Genomic DNA, 18,460 nt, shown 5'->3' with positions numbered 1-18,460 from the left:
GCTTTCTGTTACTAAAATTGCAATTATTTTACAGAAACGTGCGGCGCGCGCGCACGCACACACACACACACACACACACACACACACACACACACATACACATCACATTCAGATTGCCGATGCCAGAGCAAATGTGAGAGAATGGAAAGTACAGCCAGTCCTCCATGGAATGAAGTGCTATTATTCGAGCAGATGGATGGCCTCTTGGATAGAAAAAAACAAAAGCTGTTGGAATCGCATTTGGGTTTTCTTTTGCCTGTGGCCATATGATGTGTATCACAGAGAACGAGTTTAGTTGCATTATTAAGCCCAGTGGTGTGAAATAGTAAGACTGGTGAGCAAGCCCTTCAGAATGTAAGGAGAAGTGACAGTAACCTCCCAAAGGCCACTTGTCTCTAATGACTAGGATTAGATATTTATTTTTAGTTTCTTGAAACCATTGAAATTATTGTGCAAGTTGGCTCCAGAATGTGGGTCGCGATAGAAATTATGCGTTTAATTAAGCAATCGTTCCTATTTACATTCACATTTTCAGCCTTGCTATTCTTAACAAAGCTCCTTTTAGAAGACGAGAGAATAAATTCAAATATGACCACTTTTTATGAAGTTTGAATCACCCACAATCGAGTTGACAGTAAAGTAATGTGGGAGAAAGAAAAAAAATTCCTGGGTGGAATTAATTAGCTTGGAAGACTGACAGTTACCTCACTCCTAACAATATGTTTGGGGAGATGTCAGTTTCCTAGAAAGCTTAAGTGTAAAATCACAATGCTGTGATCTGTGTTCTTCGTTGAGTTGAAAGCTACAAGGTTGAACTATTAACCGTGTTTCCCATCTGAACCAGTTTCTTAGTTAGCCACTTTTCAGTTTCCCTTTTCCAGGATCTTTGAAGACTCTAGCTATTGTCTTGGTAGAGAAAACATCCAATGGCTGCTACCTGTGGTCCGTTCCTGCCTTCTTTCTCTTTGAGAACATATAACACTTTTTTTCCCTTTTTGGGTCACACTTGGCGGTGCACAAGGTTTATTCCTGGCTCATGCACTCAGGAATTACTCCTGGAAGTGCTCGGGGGACCGTATGGGATGCTGGGAATGGAACCAGGGTCAGCTGTGTGCAAGGCAAACGCCCTACCCGCTATGTTATTGCTCCAGCCCAAAACATAGATCAGTTTAAACAAGTGCGTTTTTCTCCATCACATGTTCACAAATGTAAGGCAGCCCAGAGAGAGTGGACACTGATCTGGTGGGCAATATCATGGTCTTTGCCCTACAGAGAGACCAGGAGGCAGTGGGGAGAGATTTCAAGGACTAGACTAGCTGGAGGTAACAGAATTTCATGAGCACATCCTGCTCAATATTCAGCCTTGGAGACTAAAGGCAGCCTTCAGTAACCCAACGTGGGGGGAGAACAGCGTGTCTGTGCAGTGTGACGTGGCAAGGGAAGGGCCCATGACTTGGAGATGCCAAGAATCTTGGAAGGGCCACAGAGGATAATCAAGCTGTAAGGCAACCAAAAGCCTCCCTCTGTGTCCCTCCAAGTCTTGCTTAGGACAACCTGGGATTCACAGTGTTTCTCATAGTCACATAATCCACAGGCTGCTTACTCAGTTCTGTTCATCCCAGTTGCCCCGCCTTGTGCCTATTGAGTACCTCTAGTGCTTCTTCCTGCCGGCACTTTTGTTCTTGGTTGTGAAGAGTGAGAAATGTCACCCTCAAGCCAGCACCCGTTCCAATGTGGCTGCTGAGAGGGAATAAAGATTGTATTGCTCAGCACTTGGGTTGAGGTCTCTGTGCCGTGTCCACCCCCTGGTTGGTGAGGGGAGCAGGTTGCCATCTTGGTTCGCCTGAAGTCTGCGTTCCATGTAGGGACACCAGAGCATGTTCCCTGGTCTAAACCCCACATCAACATGGCTCCCCTTGTTGTTGGTGGGTTCTGATGTGGACCAGAGTTTACACTGCAGAAGTGATGACAATCCGGGGCTTCAGTATGAGTGGCTTTTCCATCGCAGATGCCACCACGGCACTGAGGAAACTCTCCTTGGGTGTCAGATATGCTGTGAATCCCAGGATGTATTCAGTTCTCACCACATAGTGGACACCCCCCCCCCTCCATCTGCCAGGACCCTCAAGTTCACGCTGCTCTCTATGTCCTTTCAACTATTGTGGGGCAAGGTCCTTCTGGCGATGCTCAGGTTCATAACATGTCGGATACTTCTTTTGGTCAGGAGAGCAGGCATCTTCTCAGCAGCTAAAACTCTTTCGGGACATCTGTGCACACAGTCCTTACAGCGGGCAAGGCTTCATTATGGGGGACTGTGCTTCTAGCATGGAAGGAACTGTGTTAGTCATCATTTCTTTCTCCACAGTGGTAGGGCGTTTGCCTTGCACGCAACCAACATGGCCAACCTGAGTTCGATTCCTCTGCCCCTCTCGGAGAGCCCGGCAAGCTACCGAGAGTATCTCGCCCACATAGCAGAGCCTGGCAAGCTACCCGTGACGTATTCAATATGCCAAACACAGTAACAACAAAGTCTCACGATGGAGACGTTACTGGGCCTGCTCGAGAAAAATCGATGAACAACGGGAGGACAGTGGGACAGTGTTTGTGACAGTGTTAAGGTCATGCTAGAGGTGCTTTACCCAGATCTTTCTCTCTCAGTCTCTGTCTCTCTGTCCCTGTCTCTGCCTCTCTCTCCCTCTTTCTCTCTCTTTATCCCTTTATATAAATAGTTTCTGAACTAGGTAGTCATTCAAATATATTTAAAATTTAGCTGATTTTTGTGACATAAAGATAGACCTTTTTAAAGGTTAGCAAATTGCCGACAGATTTTCCATGTGACATAAAGATGAGATGGACAATAAATGCATGGTAAGGGTGGATTTGACAGCTGACATTTATTAAATACTACATGGTAGGAATTAAAGTTTTTGTATTTTTGCTCATTTACTAAATTTTACTAAAAATCAAAGTAGCAGTTATATAATAAACATGTGTATGCTTCTTCCGTGAAAAGGCTTATTCGTGAAGCTAATTACATTTATCACTATTTATATCCAGTAGAACCCCCCAGACAATAATAGCCTGAAAGATAATTGCATCACTACCTTATGCATTGTGAGAATTATTGCTCACAAAGTCTTCTCTCTGTCTAGTGTTATTTAGATTTAATGTCTGCTTTCATTTTGTTTTTATAACATCTTGGTTTTTTAAACAACTTTTTAAAAAGGATATTCAAGGGATTTACAAGAAATATTTCAAACATTGTACTTAATATTTGAAACAAATCTTGCAACTTGTGATGATTACAGTTTGTACTGAGAACCCTGAGAAGAGAGGCAGGTGGGAGTTGATGTGGAAGGTGCACTTGGAACCTGGTCGGGAGATGCTCCAGGAAGGAAGTGAGGGAGGTAGGACGGGCAAAGGCAGAAGATGACCCACAGGGCAATAGTGCTGCTGAGCTCAAACCTTCATAGCAAATCCAAATTAAGAGTAGGAGTCCCTACTCTGGGACTGTCATTGCTCATGGGCCTGGGACATGACAATGCCCTGTGGTTGGGGCCAGTCCCTACTGCCATGCTCTGCTGAGAGTATTCCTGGTTTCTGAGGAGCAGAGATGACTGGCCCTAAGGAAGGAGCTGGGCAGACTTCCAGAGTATCTAGAACAGGTGGCAATGGGGAAGGTAGTTGTCAGACAGGAATGGTCCCTTGGAGACCTTGCGGTGTACTGTCTCCATGTTCAGCTGTAATCCAGTGCTCAGAGCTGTGTCCCCAGTGTGAGGAGTGAAAATGGGGGGGCAGGTGTTAGAGCCCACCCTTACACTTGCTGAGTGGTCTAAAACTTGTCACTCCAAATGCACAGTGGGTAGGGCATTTGCCTTGCACACGGTCCACCCGGGTTCAATTCCCAGCATCCCATATGGTCCCCTGAGCACCGCCAGGGGAAATTCCTGAGTGCAGAGCCAGGAGTAACCCCTGTGCATCACTGGGTGTGACCCAAAAATAAAATTGAAAAATGGAAAAAACAACAAATGCTCCCAGTTATCTTTGTAAAGAGTGGTGGGTCCTTCTTATCCTACTAAATCATGTCAGTGGACCCACCAACCATGTCAATTGTAGCCCTGTCAATTTTTACTATTTTTATTGCACCAGTTGACTTAGTAGCACCCCATCACCATATTCGAAGACCTAGAACCCCAGAGTTTCCACCACCGAGCAAGGCTAGAGCAGGAAAAACCAGATAGGACCCACCTCTGAAACTTTATGAATGAAGAAGATTCTGCCCCATGCGAGTCTGAAGTGAGGGAGGACAAATCTCAACAGTCTTTATCAGATTCAGGTTCGGTTCTGAGAACTCCTAGCCCTGTCTCCTGGTTTGGTGGCATCTCGTGCACATCCCCACATCACTGCAGAGTAGAGTCACCCGCAGAGCTTGTGTTTGCCAAAGTAAATGGAATGCGACCTCATAGGAACATGCAGTCAGTGATGACCTCCTCGGCTGGGAGGGTGACTCTGCTGGAGTGCATCTTCTCTCTTGAGGACACGTGGCTGTATGTGCATTTGATTTGAGGAAGTCGTCAGATTCTGCGATGTCCCTGGTCAGGCACCATTGGTCTGAGTTGCCCTTGTTCTGGCCGTAGGAAGTCCAGCCTTTGAGTTACTATCCTGTCTGAGTCGTCCCTGTTTTGGCACCAGTTGTTTGAGTCACACTGTTTTCATGGTTACGGGGGTGAGGGGTGCACACAGTGGTGCCCCCTGGTGCATTGGGAGCTGATGACCATCCCCCTGATTGATGGGCAAAGGAATGGGTCCACAGGCTGGTAACCAGTGACCCATATTTAAATCCATCAGGATTATTATAGGGAAATCAGGAGGGGTTGGGGGGGCAGTAATTACACATAGGTGTGGCTGAATATTATCATAAACAATGAACATCTGTAAAGTCCCTCCTTCAGGGGAAATTTTTCTAGGAGATCCATCCAAGGACAGAATTCCATCTAGGGGCTCAAGCACTCTAGATTCCTGCTAGGAGATCCGCCCAGGGCAGAATTCCATCCAAGGGCATATTGCTTTCACCTTTCCTTTGCTGGTAATCCATTAAGACAATCATATTAAATTTAATTCTTAATGATATTTCTAGTCATCTTGTATAAACACTGGAAGATATACAGATTTTTATCTATACTCTAGGTTAAACTTAATTGGTCTCAGAACTCATAGTAAAGGATGGCTCTCTCTGGGTACATCTCGCTATATTTCCCAGACTACAGGCTTCAGGCAAGGTTAGTTTTTTCTAACCCCATCAGAGTACTTATACAGTTACTTTTTGGGGGGGGGGGGTCATGACAGAGTTTGTTCCATGACCATGTTCTTATTATTCTTCTTATGGCACTTAGATTATTCCATGTTGAAGCCATATTAGTTTATAGCTTGTCCTGGGTCAATTCGAGTCCCTCAGCAGGACCCATTTTTGAGGGAGTGTAGGGAACAAAGGTCCACGTAAAGTCAACTGAGGTTTAAGTCATGTAAATATGAAGAATTCCCAGGAGTAAATATTCAGAATCAATTAACTCCCATATTACAGGAGCACATTATTGACTGTCTTCCTGTTTCTATACTAAAAGGACATTGCTATGAAGTAAACGATGCGAAGGACATAAAGGAAAGAGAAAAAGCAATATTTCACTTACTTATACAAAATCCAGAGCCATCAGAAGGTTTGACTTTTTACGTTACTGTGTCTGATTTGGAGATATTTTTGACTAACAGATTAGGATTAGGAAAAAAGAGCACAAAGGAGAGGCTAAAGATAAACACAGAAGCTTGGAGGATTGGAAGTGCCTGGTGAAATAGGGTGTGCTTGGGAGCATTGTGGTGGTTGTAATTCAATGAGCCTACACTCCCTGCGGGAGGAGAAAGGACAACCCAAGGTTAAACCTAAAACGTTTGGAACTATAAGCCAGCAGAAGTCATATAAAATTCCAAGTGTCTTGAGAGTCAGGCACTTGTAGAACTTGGGCTTGAGTGTTGAATTTTGGAAGATAAACTTTATTTGCTCACAAAAATGACAATCCAGAGCTCTCTGTTAGTGACTAGGGCACAGATACTCAAGGACATTACAAAAAGCAAACAGACTTGCAGATTTTTTTCTAAGCAGGGAAAGCAGAAACAATTAACCAAGATGGAAAAAAAGCTTAGAGAATCATACGTTATAAAATATGCATCTGCTAATATTTACTTGTAAAGCCTTCATGGAATCCTGGAGTTTGTATAAGAAATAGTGTTAAAAGAATGCAACAGTCTACAAAATTGCACATTCCTCCCTGTCCATTGAGACAGCATTATTGTGTGGGAGAAGGTATGTAGGCAGAGGGTCCAGAAGAGAAAACAGAAGTAATTGAAAGAGAAACCATCATCACTTGGTGGGATGCTGTCTTTGTCCAAGTTCTCTTGATGACAGCTGCACACAGTCTAGTGAAAAAATGCACTGTTGTCCCAGGACGGGAGAAGCATGCTGAAAGTAGACTACAGACCAAACATGATTGCCACTCAATGCCTCTTTTGCAAACCACAACACCCAAAAGGAGAGAGAGAACAGAGGGGAATGCCCTGTCACAGAGGCAGGGTGGAATGAGGGGAATGGGTGGGCGGGAGGGATACTGGGATCCATAGTGTTGGGAAATGGACACTGGTGGAGGGATGGGTATTTGATCATTGTATAATTGAAACCCAAGCACAAAATTTGTAAGTCTACAACTATACCTCATGGTGTCTCACTAATAAAAATTTTTTAAAAATGCACTGTTTATCAGACACAGTCTTCTAAAAGCCTAACATAATTTTCTATGTGCTCACATATGGCCTTGTTTGTCACTGGATTTTCATTCATCATTCATTCATCATCCTGTTATTCATCGATTGCCTTGAGCAGGCCTCATCCTAGCCCTGAGATTATATTCAAGGCTCTTTAGGAGAATGAGACCCATCATTGTTACTGGTATTTGGCATATTTGGTGCGCCACGGGGAGTTTGCCAGACTCTGCCCTGTGGGCAGGCTATATTCAATAGCCTGCAAGTTTGTCCAGAGTAGGAATGAGATAATGAGATATCATAAAAAGATGTTTTGATAAGATGTCGCACGGCCGCATTTGTGGCCGCGCGGTTCTGGGATCTGCATTTTGTAGTCTCTGAGTCTTGGCCGTTGATGGGATTACACGGCGCCAGGGGGCCAGATGGTGGGTGTGACCCCCGCCTACTGGAATTTGGAGGATCTGGGTGGAGGATGCTCGACTCCAATTCGAGTAGGCTTGGAGATCTCGGCCCCGGAACCCGCGTGGCTTTGTCCCTCTGCCAGTACCTTCATGTGTGCGGAGAGTGGTCTCAGCATGGTGGTGGCTGGTCACTGGATAAACAGACTAATTTTATTTAAGAAAGATAAAGTTTGTTGTACCTTCCAGCCTGAGCACTTGAATCCTAGTCACGGACCTGTCCTCCTGAGCCCAGAGTGTGTGGCTCTGAGCTCTTGTGCATTCTCAAGGGGGTGCATATGGCCCCTCGGATATTCTTGGAGGGTGGTAGAGATGAAAACAACGGGAATGGGGAGGGACCAAGGTAGCAGACTAGGTGGTGGTTGGACAAAGTTTGAGAAATGCTGCTCTAAGGAATGGGGCAGGCCACTAGGACAGGCTTCTTTTGGGCTGATGATCCAGGGTCCACTAGGACAGGCTTCTTTGGGCTGATGGTCCAGGTAGAGAGTGAAGACAACCACTGAACACCAAGTCTACTGTGGTTCAGTAGTAGAGACTGTCCAAATTCAAGAGCCAGGGAGGCTGTGCTCATCCGGCCCTGGATAGGACTTGAGGGTGGGAGCTTGTTTCCAGAACTCACATGCCTGCCTCCCTTCCCCATCTACAGGGTGATTCTGAATGAGTCGGTCCTAGTTGAGCTCCTTGGTTATGTCTGAGTCACCTCCATACCACACAGCACTGAACTGATCGATTCTTGTGTTGCTCTCTTACAGTTTTCCCTGAGGACCTTCACTCCAGCCTCTACTTTGTCAATGCATCTCTGCAAGAGGTAGTCTTTGCCAGCACCACGGGGACCCTGGTGCCCTGCCCCGCCGCTGGGATCCCTCCTGTGTCTCTCCGATGGTACCTAGCCACGGGCGAGGAGATCTACGATGTCCCCGCGATCCGCCACGTCCACCCCAACGGCACTCTCCAGATTTTCCCCTTCCCTCCTTCAAGCTTTAGTACCTTAATCCATGATAATACTTATTATTGCACAGCTGAAAATCCTTCAGGGAAAATTAGAAGTCAGGATGTCCACATCAAGGCTGGTAAGTACACTTTCGGGGTGTCAAGTTCTCTATGCTTGCCTGTGGGTGGTGGGGCATGGTGGTGTGGAGGGCAGCGACGGAGGTAGAAATTACATCCCACAAGAGCCAGTAAACCCTGTTAGTGGATTTTTCCAGAATGGGAAGCTCCAGAGGGCCCAGTTTTGCTGGAAGTAGAAACTGGGTAATTTCATGTGGGTTTAGTCTCAACACATCTGCAAATGTATTGTCTCTGAAGAACTGCTAGTAGGACTTAAACTGTCAGTGTGTCAAGCCCAGCATGTCTACTTCCCACCTTGCACCCCATCCTAGAGATGGGCAGCATGAGGGGTGGAGGAGAGAGAGGGAGAGAGGGAGGGAGAGGGCTTGACCAGAAATGAAGCCACCCACTGTGTCAGAGCAGATGCTGAGTCAGACAGAAGAAACCAAAGGCAGTACAGCCTGTCTCATGGTCTTATTTTTCTTGGGAAATGTAAAAGGCTCTTTTAACAGTTTTGTCTATGTTGCTTGTAGCTAGAATGTTTCATAAAAAAATAATAATCCGGATGTGGTTATGTTCTTTGTAACACCAGACTCTATAACTTGTCCAGAGCTTCCTCCTGTTCCTATAGCTCAGGGATGACTCCTGGTGTGGCTCAAGGACCCATCGGGAATGCTGGGGATTGAACTCGGGTCAGCTGCATGTATGGCAAGCACCTATCTACTGTCCTATCCCTCTGGCCCCAGACTCTACAATTTTTTTAATTGCTACCCATTAACCTTGGAACATGGCCAGTGGAGATTCACAGACGTCCAAAATGAGACACAGTGTGTCATTCTATACAGTTTCACAGAGCTCCGAATAAACCAAGTCACAGCCAGACCTTGTTAGCAAACGGGGTCGTATATGCTTGTATTTTTCAATTCCCGACTTTCAAGCACTAGGTAGACTGACATCATGGAAAGGCAGGGCAGAGGAGATGACTTTGAGTGCTGTCTTCCACAGGAGGCAGCTGGGGGAGGGGCTTTGAAATCATTCTGGCAGCAAGTGAGAAAGTGCCACTTGAAGATATCACAACAGGAGCATGAGCTGGAGCGCTTCTGAAGCCCTGCCCGTGAGCTCTTTGATGTCGGCAATCAAACAGTAGGCTGACTCATTCTGCCAGCTAGTCATTTTCCTAGCTATATTTTGATCTCCATGACATGCTTGTGAGTTTCAAGATCTGCACCAAATTATACTTAAGAGAGGAAGGAAAAAAATTTGCTTTAATCAAGAGATAGGCAAAATGGATACCGCAAATAATTAAAATAAAGCACTTTTAACGTGGAGAAGGGCGTGAGGGGTGACAAGCGGGGCCATGGCATGAAGGCCTCTTTCTTGGCAGGACGAACATGCAAATAATGATGTGTTACACACGGATTCCTAATCTACAAAGCATTACATAGAACAACCCCGGACTTCAAGCACCTTTTTACGTGTGTTAATCTGCTATTTCTGTCCTTGATTTTCTGTGAAATCAATTAAATGGTTACACTCCATTTTAACTGCTATTTCTACACTGGTCCTAGGATGGGTTTTGTATGTCACCAAAAGCTTTGAAAGGGTGGAGGGGCTACATGTTCTCATCTAGCACCTCTCTCCCCTTCCTTCTCCTAAGCATATGTGCTCTGAAGGTTAGGGGCTGGTGTTCTGACTTCTAGGCCCAACCAAAGATGAATTCAGTCTTTGCGTGATCCTTATTGTCAATGTGAACTTACACTGGCTCACGTGAAGCGCCTTCTCTCATTTAATCTTACTTCTTATAATAAGCGTATTTACTGGGTATCATTTATTGGATGTTTGAAATCTGGCTTTATCTTTCTTCACATTGGTGCTGAGATTTTCCTGGAACAATCCATGAGGTCAAAAGGATAATCACTCCTTTAGCTGTATAGAGAATTCTTACTCCTAAGAGTTTTCAGTGACTTTCATGAACATCTGGTGTGAGCTAAAAGAGAAGGTTTATCCTTCATGTCTCTTTGCAAAGTAAGCAAGCTGTAAATGGAGAAATTTATGCCCAGTGGATGTGTCTTTCAGAAATAAGGTGACTTGCAGGCATTTTAGGGCACACAAAAATGGGAAGAATTCATCTGCAGCTGGACTGAATGAGTAGACATTGTTAAGTCTGATAATCAAAAGAAAAAGTAACAGTGGATAGAGTCTTGGGTCTACTCAAGCAAAGAAGAGTGAAAACAAAGTGTGTCAGAGAAATGAGTCATCCTTCTGTTATCTAAAACCCTATAAAGTTAAGTGATTAAACAAACAAACAATAAAACCATGCTGTCTTTGAAATTATGTATAAAATATGTTTATAAGCGACCTCTTATCCTCTAGTTCTCACTCTCAGAGAAACCAGCAGGCTACTGAGTATAACCTGCCTGCATATATGCCTGACTGGGAACACCTGCAAAGGTGATTCGAGACTGCCTCAAAAGCCTCCATCCCTCTCAGAGAGCCCAGAAAGCTACCAATAGTATCCCGCCCACACAGCAGAGCCTGGCAAGCTACTCATGGCATACTTGATATGCCAAAAACAGTAACAGTGGTGCTCCTCATTCCCCAGACCCTGAAAAAGCCCCCAATATCCCATCGGGCTACACTAGCACGTGACAGGGACAAATGGAGATGTTACTGGTGCCCGCTCGAGCAAATCGATGAACAATAGGGTGACAGTGATAGTGATAGTGATTTATTTAGTAATATGTATTGGGGTTACTGGGGAGCATTGGACCACACTTGGCAGTTTTCAGGATTCACTCCTGTCTCTGAGCTTTGAGTTCCCTCTTGGTGATGCTCAGGAAACCTTATGTGGTGCTGGGGATCCAAACCCAGTCATGAGCAAGGCAAGTGCCTCACCTGATCTTTGGCCCGAAAATTTGTTTCTTTTTTGGGGGTGGCCACATCCGGTGGTGCTTATGTCTTACTCCTGCCTCTGTGCTGATGGATAACTCCTGTCAGGGGTCAGGAAGACTGGGGATAGAGTGTAGATTGGCCATGTGCAAGGCAAGAGCCTTACCCACTGTGCTCTCTCTCTAGCCCCCACTACCCTCCCCAAATATGTCTTATATATTAGCAATTATTTTAAAACTATAAAATATTTGACAAAAATACAGCAGTAGTATCTCGGAGCAAAAAGGTCATATCATAATTTCCATTGCAAGTGTAAAATGTTCCATTACGTTTAAACAAGAATCTGAATAATTTTATATTAGATGCATTTTAGTTTTTTATTTTGGACCCCAATTTATTTCATTTTATTTTTGCTAAAGAGCCATGATTTACAAAGTTACTGATAGTTGAGTTTTAGGCATACAATAATTCAACACCGATTCCTTCACCAGTGTCAACTTCCCTCCACCCATGTTCCCTGATTTCCTCCCCACCCCAAACCAGCCTCACCCCCTTCTGTCACCTTGACAGGCACATGGCAGTGTTCCAGTGGTTGCCACTTAGGTCTCATGTTTTCAGTTCTGTTGGGTCTGTGTTTTGGGTATTTGGCTCTACCCGTCACCCATATCACCCAGATAACTGAAGCCCTGGTGCCTGCTCACACATTACTTCTTTTTCTTTTATTCCCCCCTTGATTTTTTTTTCTTCTCCGTCTGTCTCCTCTCTAAACCCTGGGGTCAAGGGAGATCTCGGCTTCCCCTTTTCCCTACAGTAAATTTTCTCATCCGGTAGTCTTATGTTCTGGATAATTGGAATCATGCTGTATTTGTCTTTTTCTTCTTCTGACTTACTTCACTCAACCTGATATCTTCCAGTTCCAACCAGGTTGCAGAAAACTGCATGATTTTCATCATTCCTTGCAGCTACGTAGCATTCCATTATGTCTATATAACATTAATCCATTAATTTGTTGTCGGACAACTAGGTTGATTCCGTATCTTATATATTGTACTGAATGAAGCAGTGAATAATGGTGTGCATATTGGACTCAATTTCTTTAGGTTATGAGATTAAAATTCGAGGCACGTCCTCCCCAGGGGGTTAGTCCTGTGTGAGATAGGGACAGAGTTTTGGAGTGTGGGCCTGAAGCTTTGGCTCTGGCCAAGTAGTGGTCTTAGGACCCAGAACAGTGTTTGGGGGACCAAGATCAAGCGCAGGACAGCAGCCCATGCAGGGTGTGTATCTCAGTCCTTAGAGTGAGCTCTCTAACCCCAATTATATTAATATTCCATTGAGGTTAAATAGAAATAAAAATTGATGCATATTCAATTTTTAATTTATTTCTTTTAAACGATTGTAAAACTTTAAAAATTATTATGTAAAAATATTTACGAAAGCACCAGGATTCATAAAGTCATTCCTAGTTGAGTTTTCGGCATAGTTTCCAGCACTGGTCCCCTTACCAGTATCAGCTTTTCTCCACCAGTGTCTCCAGTTTCCCTCCCCGCCAGCCTGCCACCCTGACAGTCACATTTGTTGTAGTTTGATTCACCGAGGTTTGATTCCTCCACCCCTCTTGAAGAGCTCAGAAAGCTACCGAGAGTATCTCACCTGCACGGCAAAGCCTGGCAAGCTCCCCATGACGTATTCGATATGCTAAACACAGTAACAACAAGTCTCACAATGGAGACATTACTGGGCCCGCTCGAGCAAAACCATGAACAACGGGAGGACAGTGTGACAGTGCGACAGTTGTAGTTTGGACCACATGTTTCCAGTGTTGCTGCTTTTGCAGATTGTACATGTAGCCAAACCACTTCTGCTACAGACGTATCCAGGGCTCCGAGCATTGCTCCCCACTAGTTCCCTTCCACTTTTTATTTCCTCCTTAAATTTCGCTCCTTCTCTATCATTCTCCTCCATAAACTCTGGGTTCGTGGATAATACAGACAATTCCTTTTTTCACACCTGGCACTGGCTTGCCTAGATATTCTGTACACTGCAGTGAGTGAGATCATCCTTGTGTTTGTCCTTCTGACTTATTTCACTTCACATGATATATTCCAGTTCCATCCACATTGCAGTGAATTGTGTGATTTCATCATTCCTTACAGCACTGATGGCATAGCACACCTACTGTCTAGTGTACCACATCTTCATAATCCACTCCTATGTTGGACACCTTGGTTGATTCCACATCTTAGCTATTATATTAATTGCTACAATAAATAATGGTGCATATGTCCCTTTGAATGGATATTTTTGTGTTCTTGTGGTAGATACCTAGAAGTGGGTTGTTGAGTATTATGCAGCTCAATTTTTAGTTTTGTGAGAAACATCCATAGTTTTCCCTAAGGTTGAACCAGATAGCATTCCCACCAGCAGGGGATGAGTGTGTTTTTGTTTCACTATTTCCCTGCCAACACACGTTGTTTCCTGTATGTTTGAGTTGTGCCATTCTCACTGGTGTGAGGTGACAGGTCATTGTTGTCTTGATTTGGATTTCCCTGATCATAAGCGATGATGAGCATTTTTTTTTTACTGTGCATGTTGGTTATCTTCCTAGTCTTCCTCAGAGAAGTGCTTATTCACTTCCTCTCCCCATTTTTTGATAGGGCTTTGGATTTTCTTTCATTGATCTTTTTAAATAATTATATATCCTGGATATCAACCCTTTATTTTATGTGTTGAGTGTGTATATTTTCTCCCATTCAGTTAGATGTATTTTAGTATTAGCCCATTATTATTATTTTTATTTTTGCCATGCAGAAACTCTTTAATTTGATGCAGTCTCATTTGCTTACTTTTTTATTCTGTTGTCTTTGCCAATGACATCGTTATCATTGAAGACACCTTTGAGGTCCAAATCTCAGGGCATTCTTTCTGTGTTTTCCTCAATGTAATTTATAGATTCTGGTTTGACCGCCTGGTCTTTGACTTTTGTGTAAGGTGTGAGATATGGATACAGCTTTAACTTCTTACATGTGGTTATCCAGTTTTCCTAGTAATGTTTGTTGAAGAGGCTGTCTTTGCTCCACTTCATGCTCACAGCTCCTTTGTCAAAAATTTATGTCTGTCTGTCTATCTATCTATCTATCTATCTATCTATCTATCTGGATTTGCCAAACCACTGACTGGTCTGAGAGTCTATCCTTATTCGGGTGTCACACTGTTTTGATCACTATGGCTTGATAATTTAGTTTCAAGTTAGGTAATAAGATGCCTCCCAGGTTCTTATTTTTCAGTCTGGCTTTAACTATTTGTGATTATTTTAATTCATTAAAGAATGTCATCTGAATTTGGATGGGAATTGCATTGAATCTATATGTTATTTTAGATAGGATGATCATTTTTAACAATATGTATTCTTCCAATCCATGAGAATATATATGTATATATGTATATATATATATATATATATATATATATAAAGCTTTTTGGGTCACACCCAGTGATGCACAGGGGTTACTCCTGGCTTTGCACTCAGGAATTACTCCTGGAAGTGCTCAGGGGACCATATGGGATGCCAGGAATCAAATCCCGGGTCTTCTGCATGCAAAGCAAACGCCCTACCTGCTGTACTATCGCTCCAGCCCTGAGCATAAATTTTTTTAAAGGTTTTCCTCCTGCCTCTTTCTTGAGAGATTTAAAGTTTCCATGTAATAGATTTCCCACCTCTTTTGTTAGGTTGATTTCTATGTACTTGATAGTTTGGAACACTTTTAAAATGGGATAAATTCTTTTCTCTCTTTCTCCTCTGATTCACTATTTGTATATAGGAATGAAACCAATTTTTGTTTGTAGCTAGCCAATTTACTGTTTTGGCATATTGTTTTTAGCAGTTTTTATTGTGAATCCTTTAAGGTTTTCTATATATATTATCATGCCATCTGCAAAGAGTGATAATATGACTGTTTTTTTTTCTCAATTTGGTTCCTTTTGATTTCTTTTTCTTGCCTGATTACTGATGCTAGGACTTCTAATACAATATCTAATAAAAGTGGAGACAGTGGATACCCTTCCCTTGTACCTGATCTCAATAGAAATGTTTTCAGTTTTTCACCATTCTACCATTAAGATTGGTATTGGCTATGGACTTGTTATAGATAGGCTTTATTTACTTGAGAATAATTTTCCACCTATTTTGTTTATTTCTTTCTATCCGTATTTTGTTGAGGGATTTAATCATGAGTGTATATTGGATCTTGTCAAACTCCTTCACTGCATTAATTGTTATAATCATATGATTTTCTTTCTTTTTTTCTCCCCAAATTCTACTTTATTAAAGCAACATGAATTACAAAATTAGTTGTAGCACCAATCTCACCATCAGTGTCAACTTCCCCCACCAGTCTTCCCGGATTCTCTCTCCAACCCCCACACAAGCCCCAGTCTGCCATCTTGACAGGCATATTTCAAATCTGGTAATTAAAGTTTGGGTCTTGTGATTTCAGTCTTGTTGACTCTGTGGTTTGGATATTTAGCTTTTTCGTTCCTTAACTCCACCTATGACCTGAGTTCCTTTGACCCCTGCCCCCATTGCTTCTTATTTATCTCTTCTATTCTTCCCCTTCACTCTATATTTTTTCTTTCTCCTCCCAAAATTCTGGAAACAAAGGGGATCTAGGCTTCCCCCTTTAAATCATTGTATTCCCTCATCCAGTTCCTGTAAATACCACATATAAGTGATATCCTGTGTTTGTCTTTCTTTTGACTTGCTTCATTTAACATGGTGTCTTCCAGTACCATCCTTATTGCAGCAAATTGCATGATTTTATAATTTGATGATTATAAAATTATGATTTTATAATTTACAGCCGCATAATATTCCATTGTAGATACATACATCTTCATGATCCAGTGGTTTGATTTTATCTTTCCTTGAAATTTTTTTCTTTAACAAATATGAAAAAAATTATGAAAAAATTGTGAAAAAGCTTTGAATAAATAAATGGGCATACAAAATAGTAAGGTTCTTTTATTATATCATTTATTACTCTAAAGGTACTCCAATTATAATGAGATTATTAAGAACAAGTGTATACAACAAATTCAATGATATTAAATGGTTAAAAATAGTTAAAAAATCCTTAGACAGTATTACGTGCCAAATAATTTTTTAAAAATATTAATTAAGTAAACTTACAGACATAAAATAACTCGTGTTTGTAATAAAAAAAACTATAATCCTACAGTGAGATTCCAGATTCAAATGGCTTCAAATTTTAATTCTTTGTAGCATTTAAAGAAGAAATAAAATTTCTATACAAATTCTATCAGAAAACAAGATAAAACAATATTTTGCAAATCATTTTATGAGATCAGTATATTATCATGACATTAAAGGAAGAGAACAAAAAGAAATTTTAAGCAAAAAGCTGCAGATAAGTATCTTATGAATAGAGATATAAAAATCTCAAATGAAAATTTTAGCAAATTGACTCCAAAAAATATGAAAATGATAATGCAGCTTGACAAGGAATACCTTCAACTTCAAAATGTGAGCATGGTTATGCAACTGAAAATGATTTAAAGTAATTCATTATATTATGTGAAAAACAGGGTGGTTGCTTCAATAAATGCAGAAAAGATTCAACAAAATATGACATCTATGTGTACTTAAAAAAGTTTCAGAAAACTAGGAGTAGTGGAAGCAAGTTTTCTCAATTTGAGAAAAAAAACAAACACAAAGATCTTACAATAGCTGGCATGATATTGATGAAAAATCAAGTGTTTTTCTCTAAAGGTAAAGCATAGTATCAAAAAATGAGATTTTACCAATTGTCTTCAACATTGTACCAAAGACTAAAGCCAGTGCTATACAGCAAGAAAAATAAGTAGAACTGGAGAGATAGTGGGGCGAGATGTCCCTGGCATCACATCTGACCCCCTGAGCACTGCCAGGAATGATTCCTGAGTACAGAACCATGAGTCAGCACCGACTATGCCCTGAGTACTGCCATGAATGAGCCCGGAGCACAGAGTCATGCATGAATAAGCACCAAGTACCACTGGATGTGACCTCAAAATTTAAAAAAAAAACAATAATAATAAAAGTAAGATACATCCAGATCCAGAGAAAATTCACTTATCTTTCTTTGCAGATGATACTCATTCAGTGTTGAACATCTGGTAGGATCCACACAAAACAAACCTCTGGAACTAATAACTGAGCTTATCAAAATGACAGTTTATACAATCACACATGGCTCTACATTATGGATAGAAATTCCTTAAAATTCTATTATGATAGGGCTGGAGCGATAGCACAGCGGGTAGGGCGTTCGCCTTACAAGCGGCCAACATGGCCGACCCGTGTTCGATTCCTCCGCCCCTCTCGGAGAGCCTGGCAAGCTACCGAGAGTATTCGATATGCCAAACACAGTAACAACAAAGTCTCCAATGGAGACGTTACTGGGCCCGCTCAAGCAAATCGACGATCAACGGGAGGGCCTTTACCTTACCTTACCTTACCTCTATTATGATAGCATTGAAACTCCTACAAATACTTAGGGCTATAAGTGATTCAAAATGTGAAAAAGCAGGGCTGGAGAGAGTATGACAGGTAAGATACAAGTCAAATCAGGCCAACTCAGGGCAACCCCCAGAACCGTGTCACCCACCAAGCATTGCTAGGTGTAGCCCTGGAAGCTTGCAAGCACTGCAGGGGTGGCCTGGGTGAACCCAGAAACCGCAGTTCCTGCAGCCCTTTCTTTCCAGCCCTCCCGTGGGATCATCTGCCTACTTGGCCAAGAATTATTAAAGACCTGGGCATTCAGAAAACCACTTTGGACACTTCTACCTCCCCCAAAAGTTGAAAGTCTGTAATCCTGAAAACCATCAAACATCAATTAAGGCTGTATATCAAGGGAAAACAGTTTAGTCATGGGTTGAAGGATTTAGTATTGTCAAGATAGCAGCTCTCACCCAAATTATCTATACAGTCAATACAAACTCGGAAGCCTTGTTCTGTTTGTTTTTTTAAATTAATTTTTAATTGAATTACAGTGAGATATAGTTGCAATACTTTCATGATTAGTTTCAGTTATACAATGTTCCAACACTCACCTCTCCACCAGTGTACATTTACTGCCACAAATATCTCTTATATCCCCTATATCTCTCCTGACACTACCACCCCAGTCTGCCTATATGGCAGGCACTTTTATTCTCTCTCTCTCTTTCTCTCTATCTCTCTCTCTCTTTCTCCCTCTCTTTCC

The 18,460-nt window shown here is 42.3% G+C and overlaps 1 protein-coding gene across 3 annotated transcripts in view; it reads left to right on the top strand.

The window, feature by feature from the left end:
• Positions 1-18,460, top strand: part of DSCAM (DS cell adhesion molecule) — a 647,956-nt gene that overhangs the window by 95,768 nt on the left and 533,728 nt on the right. For all 3 annotated transcript variants that reach the window (XM_056119325.1, XM_056119326.1, XM_056119327.1), the window contains exon 2: positions 8,018-8,335. In XM_056119325.1, coding sequence (XP_055975300.1) covers positions 8,018-8,335 — 318 coding nt within the window. The remainder of the gene's footprint in view (positions 1-8,017; positions 8,336-18,460) is intronic.

This window comes from Sorex fumeus, unplaced genomic scaffold (assembly GCF_029834395.1).
Source record: "Sorex fumeus unplaced genomic scaffold, SorFum_2.1 ptg000041l, whole genome shotgun sequence".
Taxonomy (NCBI): Eukaryota; Metazoa; Chordata; class Mammalia; order Eulipotyphla; family Soricidae; genus Sorex; species Sorex fumeus.
The sequence above is the reverse complement of the archived record's forward strand: the minus strand, read 5'-3'. Positions and strand labels throughout refer to the sequence as shown.